General features: G+C 36.3%; 1 protein-coding gene and 1 long non-coding RNA gene across 2 annotated transcripts; one reads left to right on the top strand and one right to left on the bottom strand.

The window, feature by feature from the left end:
• The first annotated feature begins 225 nt into the window (after positions 1-225).
• LOC114281246 (uncharacterized) lies at positions 226-20497 on the top strand. The gene is made up of 4 exons (XR_003635837.2): positions 226-419; positions 541-643; positions 4426-4481; positions 20184-20497. It is a non-coding gene; the product is annotated as an uncharacterized LOC114281246 (long non-coding RNA).
• Positions 18785-20111, bottom strand: LOC114281236 (uncharacterized). The gene is made up of 3 exons (XM_028223679.2): positions 19869-20111; positions 19594-19778; positions 18785-19002 (listed from the first exon to the last, which is right to left on the bottom strand). Exons 1-3 carry the CDS (start codon positions 19954-19956, stop codon positions 18982-18984), a joined length of 294 nt encoding a protein of 97 aa, XP_028079480.2. The 5' UTR covers positions 19957-20111; the 3' UTR covers positions 18785-18981.
• Positions 20498-20719: the final 222 nt, after the last annotated feature.

Raw genomic sequence — 20719 nt, 5'->3', positions numbered from 1 at the left:
TGCAATGACAATCCCCCCGTCGCAAATAAAAAATTATTTAAAAATTGTTTAAACTTTCATTTGTGACGGTGAAACTTGACGTCGCAAAAAATAAAATCGAAAATCTAAGAACTCAATTTTTTTTTGCCCTTCGCGCTTGTTTTCCCCCCTTCAACCAAAAATCTCCAATCTCAAAAATCCCTAACCTTTTGAACCAAAACCCTCTCTCTCTCTCTCTCTCTCTCTCTCTCTCTCTCTCTCTCTCGACTGTAAGCAGGTAAACGACGGCGAGCCTCGAACTGATGGCGTCGAGCGACGGCAACGAGCAGCGTGAGACGACATCGAGCAGTGTACGACGACGGCGGTGAGCAAGCAACGACGGTCAAGCAATTATTTCGTCTTCATCTTCACATCTCAGTCAGTCTCCATATCTGAACCAGGTTAGCTTTTCTTCTTCTTCGTCTTCACGTCTCTCTCTTTCTTTTGGATTCCAATTTCACATTTCATCTCTCTCTTTCTCTCTCATTTTCCTTGTAATCTCTCTCATGAATTTCCTTTCAGGCACTGACAACTTCACCTGAACTCTGAACGATCTACCAATTCATCAAAATTTCAGTTCCTTCGCTAATCTCGTTCTCTCTTTCTACCACTAAATTTTGTCTGGGTATGTATATTTATATATATTTTTTTTGTTCACTTTTTTTTTTACTCCCTTGAATTTTCATTTATTTCTCGCTTAATTCCGTTTGATTGTTTAGAAAATTGAGTTAAAGAAAAAGAAAATTAAAAAGAAAGCATGGGTTGTTGTTACTTTTTGTGCTTTGGCAGACAACTATTCGAACTGATATGAAATTATGAATTTTTATTTTTATTTTTTTGTAATTGGGATTTTTAAAAAAAAAAATTGGTTAGAGATTGAGTGGATTCATTCATTTCTAGGTTTGGATTTCATTATATGGTATTCAAATTTGGATCTGTAGTTGTAAATTTGAGCAAATAAGTTTTTGGCTTCTTTGTTCGCATTGATTCGGGTTTGGATCTGGGCCTTTTCTTGATTCCATAGCTAATTCACTATGAATAGAGATTTTCATTGCTACTGTCTTAAAAAGTTCATTTTTTTTTTCTTCATCTTTGTGCTATAATTGAATTTTGAACTATGGATAATTGTTGATACAGTCGCGGAAAGATGTCTAAAAATAAAGAAAAGTTATTTGTTACTTATTTTAGAATTAGTTCGTTGAATGAATTTGGATCCTTGTTAGATTTTGTTTTATTTTTAGATTCCCAGAAACCCAGTTGCTACAGTTTGGTGCAGTTCTTTTTCTTTTTTCTTATTTGTCTTTAATCTAGGATTGTAGGTTTACATAACTATAAGTTGAAAATTGTGCTTAGCTGCATTTGTTGTGATATACAACTCTGTTTATTCAATAGGTGTTCCTTTTGTTCGCTATTAATTGGTGTTGTTTATATGCATTTTATTTTATTTTTTTAATCATTTAGCATGGAAAAAAAGTAAATATCATGGCTGTAATTAGTTTTTGCTATGGTGCTGAATGTGGAACATATATTTGTAACAAGCCGAAAATTTAAGTTGTTCCTTAAATTTTATTATAAATGAAAAAAACATTAAATGTTTAATTAAATATTTTGTAAGAGTAAAATAAAATATTGAATGTTATAAATATATGAGAAGTGTAATTTAACTTATAAGTTATTATGTAATTATTCTATGTAAAATTAAGTAGATAATTATTGAACATAATTATAGAAAATAAAAAAAAAATAAGAAGAAGATCAAGATGCTCATCCGTAAGGATAAGCATACCAGCAAGGTTGGCCACGTGTTGCTTGGGGAGGGGGATAAATGGATTGGAATGAAGAGGGTCAGGGAAGCACCTATAAAAGGGTGCTTCGAATAAGAAGAAAGGAGTCAGCAAAGTGTGGACAGTGATTAAAAATGGAGAGTTTGAGTGAATGGAGAAGTAACAGTAAGGGATTAATATGAAGATGAGTTATATTATATTTTGAGTTACCATAATATATTTTACGTATGTTTTGATTTACGATAATTTATTTGTATTTATTTTATACAAGTTATGTTTTATAAATTATATAAATATTTTAATTACGTTGATTATTTCTGAATTCTATTTGTTTAAAATGAAAGTCATAGATATGTTTGTTTAACTTTTAAAGAATATTTGACTATAACCTTATAACCAATTATATTTTGTAAGTACTACCACGGGAGTCCCACGCCTTGGGGGACTTAAATAATCATTGGCCTCTGTTTGGTCACTTTGTGACCTGTTGTTGTCATGGATCTATTGACCTCTGTTCTGTGCGGAGTAAAGTGATGTGCGGAGATAAGTGCTACACTGTTGTGTGAGCCACCTCTATAATCCGTACAAGCCACCTCTTGAATCCATACCTATATATTGTTATGAATCCATTGACCTCTGTTTTGACTGTCACTCATGTGACCTCTGTTCTGTTCTATTCGGTACCGTGGTTATGGTTATTTATTTACATAATCTCAGTTTTGCTACTTAAATGATTATTTGTTCAGACTAAGTTATCTTAAATATTTTAGTTACATAACTATCCATGGTTATTTTGTGTCCCTTATACTCTTGGCATAATATTTCTCACTCTGCCACGTGCTTATAGCTGTTTACCAATTTTCAAGAAACAATACAATTCAGAAATAGCTTTTGAAAAATCTTAGACGCGAGGCTGCGGAATAGACACACACGGCACTTTTATGATATTTTTTTCTATGTAAATATCGACCTTTTTGGTCAATAAATTTTGTAATAAAAATAGAAGCTCCGATGATTATTTTAGTACACTCACTTAAATATTACTTCTGCTCGCGTTTATTAATTTGTTCAAGAATTAGCCGGAGGTAACTTCAGTTACTGGCTATCACGATACTTAACCCTTGGGTACGGGGAGCTGGTCATGACAATATTAGACTGCGTTTTTGGGAAATTTGATAAATTATTTGATTGAAAGGTGATGTCTTGTGAGATATGGTTATATTGGGTAAACAAAACTGCAAATTATCACTTAGTTTTTATTGGTTCTCGGCTCAATTTGGGGATGATTCTGTGTCATGATGTCAGCCTTTGAACCAGCTAGTTTTGTTTGTTTACTATGGGTGGTGTTTTGTTTTAAGATTCATTTTCTAGAATCCTATTTCCCTTAGACTTCGATATAATTTTATTCTGATATAGTTAATTATATTCTGATATAGCTCTGTTTGGTTCTCAATTTGTATCCGTTAGAAGCAACCATATATATATATATATATATAAAGTTAGGTTTCACTTTAAAAAGTTCGATATCAGTCATTTTAGCTTTGTTTCAACTTTATTTTCATCTCCATTTTTCTCTTTGAATTGGGTTTCATCACAAAATCAAGCAATGCCTTCATTCTATTGTTCTATATTTTGGGGACTATTGTGTTTTAGTTCTTAGTTTGTTAGACCCATTTTTTTTTATACATACAACTTGTATTCGAGGTTAGAAAAGGTATAATCTTTTATATAAATTTGAGAAAACTGATTAATGGACTTGATATGTACATTGGCAGCACTCTCTTCATTTTGGAGACAAAAAGTTAAATCTCTTCAGTGGCAATATTGACTAATAAATTACTTTTATTTCAAGCTCTATGTTCTTAGTGTTTATACTTACAGCTTCGTGGGCACATTTACCATTGAACTCACTTTGTGTGTGTTACACACTTGCATATAGTTCGCTTAGAGACAGGATCTAGCTTAACATATAACTCACTCTTGATTCCAAATTTTCCATTTGACTTTATTTTTTTTGCAAGTGACAACCTTCTCTTGCTTCCCTCATGAACTTAATATATATATATATATATATTATTCTTAAATTTTGTTCAATTTCTATTTTACTATCTTTGTTTTCAATAATAGTTAAGTAAAGCTGCATGCCTTTTCAAAATTCATTATGAAATGTTTGGAACTATTATGCTGATGACAAGGCTGCATATTTTCATGAACACCTCTTGATATTGTTGCGCAGCTATGCAAGTACACTAAAGAGAAACCTAGAAGATTATGATGCGCTGTACAATTGGGCGTTGGTGCTTTAGGTCTGACATTGTGATCTTTAATAGTTTTGGGACCATTTGTTGTACTTTAGAAGTAATTGGCTGTGATGTATAATATTTCTTGTAGCAAATGATGCTTTTGGGAAATTTAGTTTATTCTTCCGTTGCATGGATAATGCATCCTTGCATATGTTCACATGGCACTCAAACACACATTTGTCTGCTTACTTTTGGGACTTATTTGTTTTATTTGCTGACGCTAAACAAGAACAGAGAACTTGAGTTAAGAGGGCTACACTGGCTAAAGTTACTTCTAGTCGTTCCCATCTATGTCTAATGCTTTCATTTCTTCTTTTCAGGGGATCAAAGTGACTTGCATGTTATCATATATGATGGAATTGATTCAATTTGTAAGGTAGGAGCTCTCAAAATTTTAGTTGAAAGTTTCTCACAGGTTTTTGAAATTATGGGTTGGTAGAACAATTAGCTGCTATTACTTGCCATGGGTTTGCTAAATATAAGTTTTGGTGGTTATATGATCAATGTTGTCTAGAGAACTTCACACTTTTGAGAGCTTATCTGACAAGTCTTATTTAACATTCACACTTCTGAGGACTTGCATTTGCCGACAACTAATTGTTAATTTCATTGCTCAATCTGCAAATTAGGTCCCAACTTCTATTTTTATTTAGTTGATGTTAGTAAATATTTTTCATGATAGGTCAAGTTTATGAAGTCCAAAAAGGCCTTTTTATTTGGAGTCAAGTTTGTTAAGATACTTGTACTTTGATGCTAATAATTGATTAGTATTTTTAATAACTGTCTTTTATTACTAGATTTATTTACGTTTTCAGTGTTGTAATGAACCATGTAATTGTTAGCCATTCTGCAATCTCTTTTGGTGTTATGTTATCCTATAAATTAAGATAATTTGTTATTGTTATTAACGGTCCCTTATCAACAGTTTAATTATTTGGTTATGCAATTTATGCTTTGGCTTGCTCTTGTAGTCAAGAGGTTCAACTAGAGATGGTATTGGAGTTTGTGATAGCATTGTCAACCAGCTCCTAACAATAGTTGGTTTAACTGTATTTCAACTTCTCTGTAATATTAATAGGAAAATGTCACGGTAGTAAAGCTACACCAGGCTAACAAATTTCAGTAACTGATTGAAAATTACTTATTGTTTAGATAGATGGTGTTGAGTCACTGAACAATGTTTTGCTGATTAGGATGACCAACATGAAGGATTTGCTTGATGAAGCACTTTTGAGGTGACTTATACAGTGTATATCTCTTCTCTGTTGTGCTAAACTAGTTTCTTCAGAAACTTAGAATTCGAGGTGTTGACACCCTAAACTCACCAAACGGCATTGGATTAGCACGAAACTTGGCACACATAACCACCTAGGCACGAGAGACTTGTGGGAGAAGACGGGACTCAAATCGAGTTCCCGGTTTGGGAGTTAAAGTCGGATTTCGGTCTAAGCTAACTAGTTCTTTAAAAAAACTTAAAATTTGAGGTGTTGACACCCCAAAATCACCAAACGGCATCGGATTAGCATAAAACTTGGCACACACGACCGCCTAGGCATGAGAGACTTATGGGAGAAGGCTGGACTCGAATCGGGTTCTTGATTTGGGAGCTAGAGCCGAATTTTGGTCTAGGCAAACTAGTTCCTTAAGAAACTTAGAATTCGAGGTGTTGATGCCCCAAAATCACCGAACGGCATCAGATTAGCACGAAACTTGGCACACACGACCACCTTGGCATGAGAAACTTATGGGAGAATACGGGCCTCAAATCGAGTTCCCAGTTTAGGAGTTAGAGTCGGATTTTGGTCTAGGCAAATTAGTTCTTTAAGAAACTTAGAATTCGAGGTGTTGACGTCCCAAAATCACCAAACGACGTCAGATTAGCATGAAACTTGGCACACACGACCACCTAGGCATGAGAGACTTGTGGGAGAAGACAGGACTCGAATCAGGTTCTTGGTTTGGGAGTTAGAGTCGGATTTCAATCTACGCAAACTAGTTCCTTAAGAAACTTAGAATTCGAGGTGTTGATACCCCAAAATCACCAAACGGTGTTGGATTAGCACGAAACTTGGCACACACGACTGCCTAGGTACGAGAGACTTGTGGGAGAAGACAGGACTCGAATCAGGTTCTCGGTTTGGGAGTTAGAGCCGAATTTCGGTCTAGGCAAACTAGTTCCTTAAGAAACTTAGAATTCGAGATGTTGAAGCCCCAAAATCACCGAACAGTGTCGGATTAGCATGAAACTTGGCACACACAACCGCCTTGGCACAAGAGACTTGTGGGAGAAGACGGGACTTGAATTGGGTTTCCGGTTTGAGAGTTAGAGCTAGATTTTGGTCTAGGCAAAATTATTTACTTAATTATCTCTGTAATTGTATAGTAGTTAAATTTTTATATTTTTTTATAATCAACATATTAATACATAATTATATTGTCATTAATTATTTTTATTTTTTGTTTTCAAATATTTCCCGAGTAGGAGTTTGCTTCTTGTGGAATGCATGCCCGTGAAGAATGCGACTAACTTTTTTTTGTTACCCACAGAGAATGATGAGGAAAACTTTTATTTTTGGTTTATGTTATTTTGAATTGTGAACAACATTATGTATTTAAATATTATATATGTATTATGGAACATTATGTAGTGAGGTAATATTGCTGACGTGTAGTTATGAATGCAAGAATATTTTTATTATGGAGAAATTATTATTTATACAGGAATTTTTATATTATTATGCAATTATTGGTTTCTTTTTCAATTTTTTTCATTTAATTTTAATATTTTTAATATATATATATATATTTTTTTTTTTTTTTTTGCGACAGCACCACACCGTCACAAAAAACATTAAAACTAAAATGTATTTTTTTTGGCGACAGAGGTCATGCCGTTGCAACAAAAAAACATTTTGTGACAGCATTTTTTTTCCATCTCAAATAAAACTTTTAGCGACGATACAACATTGTCGTTGCAAAAGATCTCAATTTTTTACATATTATCGGCAATAACAAAATATCGTTGCAAAAGGCAACATTTGTTGTCGCAAAAAAAAAGGAGACGGTATCATGCCGTCACTAAAACATTTTAGCAACGCCCTCTATTGTGACCCCCCTTTGCCATCGCTAAAAGTCATTTGTCGTCTCTAAAAGTTTTTTGAGACGGCATTAGGAGAGTGATGACATTTTTCCGTCACAAAAAACTGAAATTTTTGTAGTGTGTTGATGATGATGTTGTGTGTTGTTGTGGTTGTTGATGATGATTTGAACAGTCCTTCCCTTTAATTTTTTCTCTTTCAAACTCTGTTCTCTCTTTCTTCTTCTTCTTCTTCTTCTGAGAGAAAAGAGAAATGAAAAAAAAAAAAAAAAGCTACCCAAGACGACGTCGTTTTGGGCAGTCGAGCCACCTGGGCCAAAGGAATTTCGAGCTACTTAGCAGCTTTGTATATTTTACCATCTTGAATGTAGTCATGATTACTTTTCACATAAAACTTTATTGAGAGTGATTTTCAAATTTTTGTGGATGCAGATGATATTTTTTTCGTCTCAAAATATTAGTCACTTATTTTATTTTTTAATTGTTCCAAAAATTAGTCACTTTTCAAAAATTAAGGACTAAAATAATCTAAATTTCTTATTTTGTCCTTATTTTAAATTCATTAACACTACAAAAAGTACAATTATGACAATTGATATTTCCAAACAAATGTACCATCAAAGAATAATTTTGAAAAATTAATATTTTTAAAGTACAATAATTGTCCTACCAAAAAAATTAGATTCCCCAAAAGAAACTATTATTTTGAGATGAAAGGAGTAGTTCTTTAGCAACAAGAGACAAGACCTAACTTCCAAAGAGTGCATTATATTTTCGAAACAAAACCAAATTTTATAATAAGTCATAATGAGATTTTACAACCTAGGTCGGGATTTTATTTATTTATTTATTTATTACACTTGATATGGCCATTAACTCCGCCGGGGTTGTTAACAACTCCGCTGGTCCCAAGCCCAGGTTAAGGAGGAGGGTTGTATGTTAGGTAGCCAACAGCCAACACGTAAAAAAGCCGCTCGAATCCCTTATGACAATAAAACCTACTTTGAATCATTTAAATACTAGGTTATTCCCCTCAAGTGACACGTTGCGCCTACTTCCGGGTGTTTCGAAAAGTGAGCAAGGGGCGCTGTATCGACACCTGGGTGCGATGCAAAAAATGGGTAAAGATTCCTGCATTTTTCTAGATAAGCGCGGGTAAAGAAACTAGTCCAAGATTACAAATTTAGGGTAGCCACTTGGAATATAGGAACCTTAACTGGTAAGACGGTGGAATTGGTAGATGTCATGATTATGAGGAGAGTTAGTATAGCTTGCGTACAGGAAACTAAGTGGACGGGTGAGAAAGCTAAGGAAATTAAGGATACCGGTTTTAAACTGTATTATAGTGGTAAGGATAGACGCAAGAATGGGGTAGAAATCATAATTGCCAAGGTTTTGTGGAGAATGTAGTGGCGATCATTAGGAAAGGGGATAGGATTATGCTAGTTAAACTAGTTATTGGAGGGAATATAGTGAACGTTATTAGTGCATACACCCCTCAAATAGGATTAGATGATCAGACTAAGAAGGATTTTTTAGAGCAAATGTCATGACCTAAACCCACCCCTATAGGTTTAGTGTCGTAACCGGCCAATAATTCTTGGATTACTGAAGGCCTCTTAACATAATAGCATATAAATAGGGGCTGCGGAAGCAAATACATGAAATATACAAAGTCCAACGAGCTGTGAAGACATACATCGGACTGATAACTTCAAACTTTTATAACCATAAGTGTGATCAAAACAAAATGCAGCAATTAAGTCACTTTATTTATACACAACAGAAAACTTGTTCGTAAATCAAAAGGAACAAAAACTTATACATCCCCAAAACACAGCCACGAGGCTTGACTCAAATTGGAACCTCCTCGAGAGGCATGAAGGTTGGCTGTCAAAACTAAAACTTCAGGTCCTCAACTCTGAACATGTTCACGTGCCTGATCACCTACATATGTAATATAAATAGTGAGCAGGAGCCCAGTGAATAATAACAGAGTAAAGAGTTAAATGAATGATGCCCCATAATTAAGTCCGTACATAGAACCAATTCATATTCGTGTTCTCATTCAATGCGAGTACAAAATTCAGAAATTATGCTTAATCATTCATAGTTCATCCGTTAGCACTAACAGAGCATACATAGAACATCAGAGATCATACTTGTCAGTTCCACAGAGGAACCTCTAGCCGGGTACGGATAACTTGCCAGTTCCATAAAGGAACCTCTGGACTGGGTACGGATAACTTGTCAGTTCCATAAAAGAGCCTCCAGTCGGGTACAGATAACTTGCCAGTTCCATTAAGGAACCTCTGGTCCAGGCACAGATAACATACTTGAATCACAGCATAAATACCACAAATATTTATTAGAATTGGACAATCATTCATAATACAAAACGTAGCATTTCATAGAATAGATCTCATTCCATATACATAAAATAATTTAACTTGAACATAGCTTTACTAAGTTATTACTCATAGATAACCGGTGGCTCCAAATAAACGAGTAGAGTAGGCAATTCACTTAACTTGAGGCGCGTGACCTACATAACATGCCAAATACATACATTGAAACACACGCTCGGATTATACGTGACTTATTTCATTTGTCCTTAATGTGTTTCTAGCCCTTGTCCTCATTATAGTGTTTTAATCTTGGCCTAGGAATGCCTAGGATGGAATATGGATGCAAAAATGTACTTAAAAATATTTTTCAAAACTAGATGGAAACAGGGTCTACGCTTGAGCGTGGATTTCCTGGCTCGAGCGGACGTGCAAAATGTGAGGGTCCGCTCGAGCAGTCTGCAAACTTTGAAAAAGTACTGGTTGCTTGTTTTTCCCGCTTGATGCGCGCTCGACACTCGCTCGAGCGTAAGAGACATGCCCTCGCTCGAGCGCACATTTTGTCGCTTGAGTTACAAAACAGAGGAACTTCTAGGAGCATGCATTTCACGCTCGAGCCAGCCTTTGGTCGCTCGAGCGGAAGTGTGAGACACAGAATGGTCGCTCGAGCGTGGAATCCATTGCTCGAGCGTAGGAGCAGAATTCTGAAATTTCCAAAATTACTTCCAAGCTTTAAAACTCAATCTTAAAGCATCAAAGCTCGATTTTTCTAGGCCAAAACTTAAGGAAACATTGAGAAACTTATAAAACACCATGAATTAAGGATCCTTCCAAGAAATCATTGCCCAATAGCTTACCAATTGTGCAAAATTTCAACTTAAAATTTATGAATGTTCTATGAGCATGACATGCATGAATTCCTTTGAACTCAATCTTCTCAAAACATGATCAAATCCTACAAAACAACATGAAACTTGATAATTTCCCAAAATTAGGGTGAATTCAAGACATGTATGAGGGAATTCTTGGAATTTAAACTCAAAATGCATGAATTATACATGCATGCATGAATTACTCTTTCATTCTACATTCTTAATTTAATTATCATGCTCAAACCTCTAATTCCCTTGAATTCTTGCACTAAGTAATTCAATTTCATAATTAAAGAGTTAAATTTCCTACCTCAAGTCTTGAGTTAGCTAGTGTTGGAGCTAAACTTCTTCAATTCCCTTCAATCTCTCTCTTCTCCTTCTTCTACACGTTTGAGCTCAAAATGAATGAAGATAAAGGAAGTCTTGGGCTTGGTAGTGGCATTGTAGACACCTAGCCACAAAATCTGCAATACTCTTTTTCATTCCAGGCCACCAAACATTCTGTTTCAAATTATGATAAATTTTCGTGTTCCCCGGGTGCATGGCAAACTAACTGCTGTGAGCTTCGGTCATAACACGTTTTCTCAAATCACCACAATCGGGTACACAAAGACGGTTTTGAAATTTCAGCACGTCATTCTCAAACACAATCCCGGCCTCGGCTTTGAATCAAATTCCTCTATGATCTTTTTCAAGTATTCATATTTGCACTGTTTTTGTTTGATCTCGTCAAAAATTGTAGGTTGAACGGAAATAGCAGTTAAAATCCCACCTTGTTCTCGCTCGTCAATCTCAATCTCCTTCTGTTCCAGATCATCGAGCAATTCTTTTCGATTGGATAACAGACATGACAAATTTGCAATGGATTTTCAGCTCAAGGCATCTGCTACGGTATTAGCTTTCCATGGGTGATATAAAATCTACAAATCATAATCTTTGATTAATTCTAACCATCACCTCTGTCTCATGCTCAATTCTTTTTGGGTGAAGAAATATTTCAAGCTTTTATGATCGGTATACACCTCACAAGTTACCCCATACAAATAGTGACGCCAGATTTTCAAAGCAAACACCACAGCTGCTAATTAAAGATCATGTGTTGGGTAATTCTTTTCATGAGGTCGGAGTTGTCGAGAAACATAGGTAATCACTTTTTCATTTTGCATTAATACGCACCCCAAACCTCTATAGGAAGCATCACTGTGAACTTGAAACCCATCAGTACCATTGGGCAAAGTTAAAATTGGTGCAGTCACTAACCTGGTTTTCAGTTCTTGAAAGGCTACCTCTCTTTGTTCGCTCCAGTCAAATGGCACATTTTTCTGAGTTAACTGGGTCAATGGCATGGCAAGCTTGGAAAAGTCTTCTACAAATCTCATGTAGTAACCTGCAAGTCCCAGAAAACTTCTAATCTCCGTCACATTTGTCGGTTTAGGCCAATCCACAATAGTTTCAATCTTCTGAGGGTCAAAAGAAACACCATCCTTGTTGATTACATGACCCAAAAATGCCACACTGTCAAGCCAGAATTCACATTTGGACAATTTAGCGTACAATTTCTTCTCTCTTAAGGTCTGTAGGGCAATTCTCAAGTGATTCTCATGTTCTTCCTTGCTTTTGGAGTAAATCAGGATATCATCAATAAACACAACAATAAATTCATCCAGAAATGATTTAAACACTCTGTTCATAAGGTCCATAAAGGCAGCAGGTGCATTGGTCAACCCGAACGGCATTACTAAAAATTCATAATATCCATATCTAGTTCTAAATGTAGTTTTCTTTATGTCTTCAGTCTTAACTTTTAATTGGTGATACCCAGATCTGAGGTCAATTTTGGAAAATACTTGGGCTCCCTGAAGTTGGTCAAACAAGTCATCTATTCGGGGCAGAGGGTATTTGTTCTTGATAGTTACTTTGTTCAGTTCCCGATAGTCTATGCATAGCCTCAAAGACCCATCTTTCTTTTTGACAAACAGGACTAGAGCACCCCAAGGTGAAGTACTCGGACGGATGAATTTCTTATTCAACAATTCCTGAAGTTGAGTTTTTAATTCCTTCAATTCTGAGGTAGACATTCTGTAGGGAGTCTTGGAAACAAGTTGTGTCCCCGGAACACCTCAATAGTGAATTCGATTTCCCTATTAACTAAGTCCCCAGGTAAGTCATTTGGAAACACATCGGGAAATTCACAAGCAATAGGGATAGTTTCTACATTAGTTCCGTCAGATGATGCAGTCAGTATACAACACAAGTAACCCCTACATCCCTTCCTAAGTAGTCTTACAGCTTTCATAGTCGAAATCAGATACGGGGGAAGAACTACCCCATTCTCAATAAAAGTAAATTCTGGCATACCCAGTGGTTTAAACACAACAGATTTACTTGCACAATCAATGGTAGCACAGTATTTAGCCAACCAGTCCATTCCCAAAATGCAATCAAAATTATCAATGTTCAAGGGCAATAAGTCAACATATAACATCATATCGCCAATCATACTATCACATGCGGGATAAACATGAGCACACATTATAAAACCCCCAGACGGCGTAGATACAGATAACACATATGTCATAAGTTCTAGTGGTCTAGTCAATTTTTGAGAGAAAGCATGCGATACAAAGGAATGTGTAGAACCAAAATCTATCAGTACACATGCATTTTGAGAACATACAGAAAGTGTACCTGACACCACAGTATAGGTGTTTGGTACGTCACCAGGCACTAAGGCGAACACTCCACCTTGTCTCAGAGGTTCTTTCCCAGTATTTGCTTTTGCATTTGTTTTGGCCACAGAGGCGGATCCAGCTGAACTTGCCGCAGGACGGCTAGTATTCTCAGACCTGAGTGGGCAATCTTTCACTACATGACCTGACTGGCCACATCAAAAACAAGCACCAGATACTCGGTAGCACACACCCCTATGCCTTCTACCACAATCAGAATAGGCCGAGATAGACCCACTACTCTGACTCGAGCTGCTTGTGGACCCTGTGTTTTGCTTCTTACTGACAAAAGACCGGCCTCTTCTAAAACCAAACCTAGACCTCTTTCCTTTCCAATCCATTTGTATAGCTGCTGGGGCCTTACTTTGTTTCATAGCGGCTATGGTGGCTTCTGCCATTAAGGATCTGTCTAAAACTTCCACATAAGTAGGCAATTTCAATATGCCTACCCGATTAAACACCTCTAAATCCCGTCCACCCTCAAATTTTCGTGCTTTCTTGTAATCAGTATCCACCATATGTGGAGCAAACCGTGCTAGTTCGGTGAACTTGGTTTCATACTCTGCTACAGACATTCTTCCCTGTTTAAGTTCTTGAAACTCAGACACTTTCCGATCCCTGAAACATTGGGAAAAGTATTTATCATAGAAGATGGCATTAAACTGTGCCCACGTCATATTTCCATTACCACTTCGAATCAGTTACCACCACCTTTGGGCTTCATCCTTCAAAGTATAGGTGGCTAGGAGGACTTTCTGGAGTTCAGAACAAGGAAACACTTCACATAGCTTCTCCATTTCAAGTAACCACGTCTCTGCTTTCAACGGTTCAATTCCACCATAGAATGTCGGCGGTTTCATTTTCATGAATTTCTGTGGCAAGTTGATGATGTCATTATTATCTGCTTCGGCCTATGCCGGCGGAGGTGGAGGGGGCAAAGGTTGTTGTCTCTGCTGTTGTGTCAAAGATTCAGTCAATGCTGCAAGCATTTGTTCCATTCAGCCCATGCAAGCCTCTGAAGATTCATTTACATCATTTCCTCTGCTATAGAGACATCAAACGATAATAAACATAGGCATAATCTTATTCGTTTCTTTCAATTCATTTGCTCAAATTTACATTCAGTTTTCATATTCATTTGGATTACCACACACTCACACATGCAGATAGAATGCCCCTAACTCTTACTAGGACATCCTAAGCTCATATGGACCTGTGTGTGCGGTAGAACACGTGCTCGCTCTGACACCACTCTGTCACGACCCAAACCCGCCCCTGTAGATTTAGCCTCGTAACCGGCCAGTAATCCTTGGATTACCAAAGGCCTCTGACAGATTAGCAAATAGTAAGGGGCTGCGGAAGCAATTATACAAAATAGACAAGGTCCAATGAGGTGTGATGACATACATGGGACAGAAGATTTCAAAACTTATATATATATATACACATGAGCGTGTCGGTCGAAGGACATCAACATTTACAAACATTTACAAAAGTTTAATTCCCAGGACCTGACTTTACAAAACAAACAGAGACTAGCATGAGTACAAAAACAGCCATATAACTAGACTTCGATCGGAACCTCCTCGGGAGGCACAACGGTTGGCTGACAAAAACAGAGGTGAAGGCCGTCAACTCTGGCCCTGATCATGCGCCGGCTCACCTACATATATAATATAAACTGTGAACGAAAGCTCAGTGAACAATAACAGAGTAAAAGGGTTTCAATGAATGAGTCCGTACAGATTCAGAAATCATAATTCATAATTTGTCCAGATCATATACAGAAATCATGAGGTATACAAAAATATACGTGATACATCCATTAGCATTAACAGAGCAGATACAGAACAGATACAGACACGTGAGGGTTACGAATAACCAGTTCCATAAGGGAACCTCCGGATCCGGGTAACAGAGAGTAAACATGCTGAGCCCCTATGACAGGGCCTCCGATACAGGTAACAGAGTGCAGACAGATTAAGTTCCATAAAGAAATCTTCGATACTGGGTAACAGCCAACAGATATCACATGATGCTAAGGATACCACGAATACATAACAGAAATTGGACAATCATTCATTATATAGAACATATCATTTCAGAAAACAAATCGTAATTTATCACACAGAAAGTAAGTAAAGTTGAACATATCTTTACTATGTTATTACTCACAGTTGGCCTTGAGACAGATAGACGGAGCAGGTTGGTCAAACAGTACGCGGCACGTGACCTACATAACACATAATAGACACACACTTGAAGCACACATTCTAATTGTTCATAACTTACTTCGTTGGCCCTTAGTGTGTTTCTAACCTTTAATCCTCATTATGGAATCTTAAACATGGCCTAGGAATGCCTAGGATGGGATGAGATGCAAGAATGCGTTGGAAAATATTTTTTAAAATTTGCTAAAAATAAGGTCCACGCTCGAGCGTGGGTTTCCCCGCTCGAGCGGACATGCAGACAATGAAGCCCCGCTCGAGAGTGGACTTCCCCGCTCGAGTGGACTGTAAACCCCGACAAAAGTACTGGATACATGTTTTTCACGCTCGACGGGCGCTGGACCTACGCTCGAGCGTAAGACTCAGAACCTCGCTCGAGCGTGGATTCCCTCGCTCGAGCGGACTGTAAAACACAAGAACTTCTGGGTATATTCATTTCACGCTCGAGCATAGACTTCCACGCTCGAGCGGAGTGCATGTACTCAGGGTGCATGCTCGAGAGTAAAGTTCCACGCTCGAGCGTGGATCAAATTTTTGGAAATTCCAGATTTGATCACCAAGCTCAAATTCAACCTTAAATGCATCAAACTCAATTTTCTTGGACCAAAACTTTGGAAAACACCTAGAAACTCATAAAACAACATGTTTAAAGCATCATTTCAAGAAATCATGGCCCAAGAGTAAACCAATTGTACAAAATTCAACTTTAAACTCAAAATCAATTTATGAACATAACATGCATGTACATTTTTGAGCTAAGGCTCTCCAAAACATGATCAAATGCTACTAAATAACATAAAATTCATTGTTTTCCCAAAATTAAAGTGAACTCAACATATGCATGAGGGAATTCTTGAAAATCATCCTTCAAAATGTTATGAAACATGCATGCATGCATGGATTGACCTTCCTTTCTAGCCTTTAAGCTTGATTCTCATATCTTATAGCTCAATTAACTTGAACTCATGCATGAACAACTGAAATTCATAAACAAAAGGGTGAATTTCCTACCTCAAGCCTAGAATTCTAAGTGTAGAGGCCCAATCTCCCAAGTCTTCTTCAAACTCCTCTAATTTCTAAGCAAACTTTCTTGTTGAATCAATTCTCCCAACTCTCCATCTCTCTCTCGGTTCTCTCCCGTAGAATGAGCTCAAATATGATCAAAATGAATAAAAGAGGTGAGTGGGGCTCAATTAGCCTAATAAGTAGTAATTTGTTCAAAAGTAAACAAATGGCATTATTTTAATCAAATTTAATCATTCTGAACCGAATTTTTAATTAAACCTACCATAAAATCCTATAAATCCTAACTAACACATAAATCAAGTCAATTTTTTATTCGGATACCGATAAGGCTTTCAATTCACAACCCGAAACTAAAACGTGAACAGATCTTTCCACACCGAACAGATAAAGACACAAAAATAATGCAACACACATGTAAATTAATTCCAAATCTCCCCTAAATTACTGTTAGGCATAATTAAATACGGATTAATATTAATCAGAGGTCGGGGTTGTTATAATTGGCTAATAAGGAGGTCAAAAAAGTAGTGAGAGAAGCTAAGTCAAAAGCTTATGATGACCTATACACTAGACTAGATAGTAAGAAGGAAGAGAAAAGGGTATACAAACTTACTAAGATACGGGAGAGGAAAACAATAGACTTTAATCAAATTAAGTACATCAAGAGTGGGAATTTTAAGGTATTGGTGAAGGATAAAAAGATTAAGGAAAGATGGAAGAACTACTTTAAGAAACTATTAAATGAGGAACATAGAAGTACGGCAATAGGGAGTAATATAATAAACCAAGACTATAGGTTCTATCGTAGGATTAGGAACTTTGAAGTGAAGATTGCACTTAAGAAAATGAAATCAAATAAGGCTTTAGGACCCGATAATATCCCTTTTGAAGATTGGAAGTGTTTGGGTAAAAAAGGAGTTGCTTGGTTGACTAAGTTGTTTAGCAAAATTTTGTTGACTAGGAACATGCCAGATGAGTGGAGGAAGAGTATTTTAGTGCCAATCTATAAAAATAAAGGAGATGTCCAGAATTACAACAACTATAGAAGAATCAAGTTAATGTGTCATATAATGAAAGTGTGGGAGAGGGTGATAGAACGCCAATTGCGAGATATAACAGAGATGTCAGAGAATTAATTTAGATTTATGCCTGGCAGGTCAACAATGGAGGCGATTTATCTTTTGAGAAGAGTAATAGAAAAGTATAGAAAAAAGAAAAGAGACATTCATATGGTGTTTATGGACCTTGAGAAAGCATATGATAGAGTGCCCCCGGATATAATATGCTAGGTGTTAGAAAAAAAAAGGGTGACAAAAGGTTATATTGATGTGATTAGGAACATGTTTGAAGGGGTGGTGACCACTATTAGATCACCTGCTGGAGAGACAAATGAATTTCCTATCACTATAGGGTTACACCAAGGAACTACCTTAAGTCCTTATCTTTTTGCTTTAATTATGGATGAGTTGAAGAGAAATATTCAAGATGACGTGCCATGGTATATGCTTTTTGCAGACGATATTGTGCTAGTAGATGAGACTAGAGAAGGAGTTAACACAAAGTTGGAGATTTGGAGAAAAGTTCTTGAATCTAAAGGATTCCGGATAAGCAGAACTAAGATAGAGTACATGGAGTGTAAATTTAGTAATAGTAACAATAAAAGCAGAGGAGAAGTGAAGATTGAGAACCAAAAACTGCCTAACAGTGAATATTTTCGTTATTTGGGATCAATTATCACAACAGTTGGGGGAGATTGATGCGGATGTGGCCCATAGGATTAAGGTGGGATGGTGTAAGTGGACAAGTGCATCTGGGATACTGTGCGATAAACGAATACCCACTAGACTAAAAGGTAAGTTCTATAGAACAGCTATTAGACCAGCGATGTTGTATGGAACGAAATATTGGGCAACCCAGAAACAACATGTAGATAAGATGAGTATGGCTGAGATGAGGATGTTAAGGTGGATGTGTGGCAAGTCTAGACAAAACAGAATTAAGAATGAGTGTATTTGGGAATGGGTAGGAATAGCACCGATAGAAGATAAGTTGAGAGATAATCGATTAAGATGGTTTGGTCACATTCAACGCAGACCAACAGAGCCAGTAGTGAAGAGATGCGATGCTGTAACGGTAGATGGGAGTGTTAGGAGACGGGGTAGGCTTAGATTAACGTTGACTAGCATTGTAAATAAAGATATGGATCTACTTAATTTGACTAACGAAATAGCCTTTGATAAGGCTGCATGAAGAAGAATGATTCATGTAGACGACCCCATTTGATGGGACTTAAGACTTGATTTGGTTTGGTTACTTGATATGGCCATTGAGTTAAAACAGCCTTGTGCAAATTATATAATGTATTAAATTATATTACAACAATTTAAAGTCCAAACAAGTATCAAAATCTTCATTTACACATTGGTACATAAACAGAACATAATACATAGAGAGAGGACTGTTCATTACATTCCTGTTTAGTCCCCACACAAACTAATATTCAAACAAGGAAATCAACTTAACTGTAACAATATAATTTCAACCAAAGTAATACAAACACTTCATTCCCAAAAACTTCTTCATCCATGACTTTTCTTATCCTGTAAAAGAAAAAATAAAGAATTAAAACATATAAAATAATCTGTTTTCTATTTTTTGTAAATAGAAAACATGAAATTTTTTTGGCCCAAAAAAAATGTTCAATAAACACAAATGTTTCAAAACAAATAAAAAAAATATATATTTGGCGACTTGCCAAGGGAGAGAACCTAAGGGGTTGCCAGGATGAGGGAAAGGAACAAGAGAGGGATTGAAATTTTGTTTTCCAAACAAGTAAAAATAGTTTCTTTTTTTTTTCATGAATTTTTGAAAATTTGCTATTTTTTTGTACCACAAAACAGTCAAATATATTTTCATTCCAGTTTTCAGAATTTTAGAAAACAAAAACAGAAAACAGGAAAGGAAAACATTACCAAACAAATCCTAATCATGACGCCTTGAAAATCCAAAAGAACAGTGACATTTTCTACTATATATAGAAAGTGCTAGAGAGTCCCTTTGTGGTAATGATAGAGTGGATTAAAATTGTTTTCAAAATCAACAGTTTTTTTTCTTTTTCTTATTCCAAAATAATCAAAAACACAAACAAGATACATGAGCTAAATCAACATTGTGGGAATAAGTAATCTTACACTTCCTCCATAATTTCCAGCTCTGAAACCTTTGGATTTGCGATACGCCATGGTGCTTTCACCATGAACAAAAGACTTGTGATTGTGCCGGGATCGATTTGGTGGAGGAATGTATGAATGAGTCTCTGGACCTCTATAATCAATATCATAAACCCCTGAATCCATCTTCGACACATCCAATTCTCCTATATATATATAAAATAAAATTTCAAACACGCATTAATCAAATCATCTTGTACTGAATAGCAAAAAAACATTACTAGAATTGTGCTAACCTTTTGAAAAACAAGGTGTGGTGATGAGGAAGATAAGTGAGACAGTGATGATGCTAGGTTTGATCTCCATGACACTCAAAAAGCTCATTGATCACAAAAACAACTTGTGTAGTTGTGGGTTTTGAATGATGAATCAATTAAGGCAAAAATGCTTAGCTTGTGGCAGTTGACACCGTTGCCATCGACACAGCAATTAGTTGCAAGGAATTGATGTGGATGTGTTGGGCTGGAAACATTTATGTAGTTCATTACCATACCTAAAGTTTAGGTGATTATTATTAATGTTGTCTTTTTGTTTTTGTTTTTTTGGTGCAGTGGACAGTCCCATGTGTGTATTATTGAAAATGTCCTAGAGAGGAGGGTGGAGGGACATCCCATTTAGCTGCCTTGGCTGGACTACACACACCTACCCTCTTTGGCAATGAGTCATTGCCTCTATGTTTTTTTATGTCTGTCACTGAGGTATTGAATGCATAGTTTTTCAAGTTGTATTGTGCCGGAGAATGCATTGTTTTTGGGTGAAGATGGGCTCATTTCATTATTGTAGGCTGTTGTGGCACATTATGGCTGGGAATTTGTTGGCATATCCCATGTCGGATGTTGGTAAATGTCCAAAATGAATTTATAAGACGGTGCATGATATTTTTATCTGATTGCAAGAAGGAAATAATGGAAAAATGAATGAAAATGTATTTTTAAAAAGAGATGGTGGACAGTTTTACAGTGTGTATGCACACGTGTCATATAAAGTACCAATACTTATAGGTACTTACAGATATAACATATTCGTAGAAATATCCATATTTTATAACAGACTGATCTAGCCTTCTCTTTATATAGTACTTAATACT

The sequence above is a fragment of the Camellia sinensis genome, chromosome 3, assembly GCF_055761805.1.
Source record: "Camellia sinensis isolate YWXY chromosome 3, ASM5576180v1, whole genome shotgun sequence".
Lineage (NCBI taxonomy): Eukaryota > Viridiplantae > Streptophyta > Magnoliopsida > Ericales > Theaceae > Camellia > Camellia sinensis.
The sequence above is the reverse complement of the archived record's forward strand: the minus strand, read 5'-3'. Positions and strand labels throughout refer to the sequence as shown.

Excerpts from the sequence above, each read along its gene's own strand:
- LOC114281236 (XM_028223679.2), bottom strand. The coding sequence starts at position 19,956 with ATGAGCTTTTTGAGTGTCATGGAGATCAAACCTAGCATCATCACTGTC. Across the intron at positions 19,779-19,868 it reads CACACCTTGTTTTTCAAAAG|GAGAATTGGATGTGTCGAAG; the intron begins GTTAGCACAATT and ends ATATATATATAG. Across the intron at positions 19,003-19,593 it reads CTGGAAATTATGGAGGAAGT|GATAAGAAAAGTCATGGATG; the intron begins GTAAGATTACTT and ends TTTCTTTTACAG.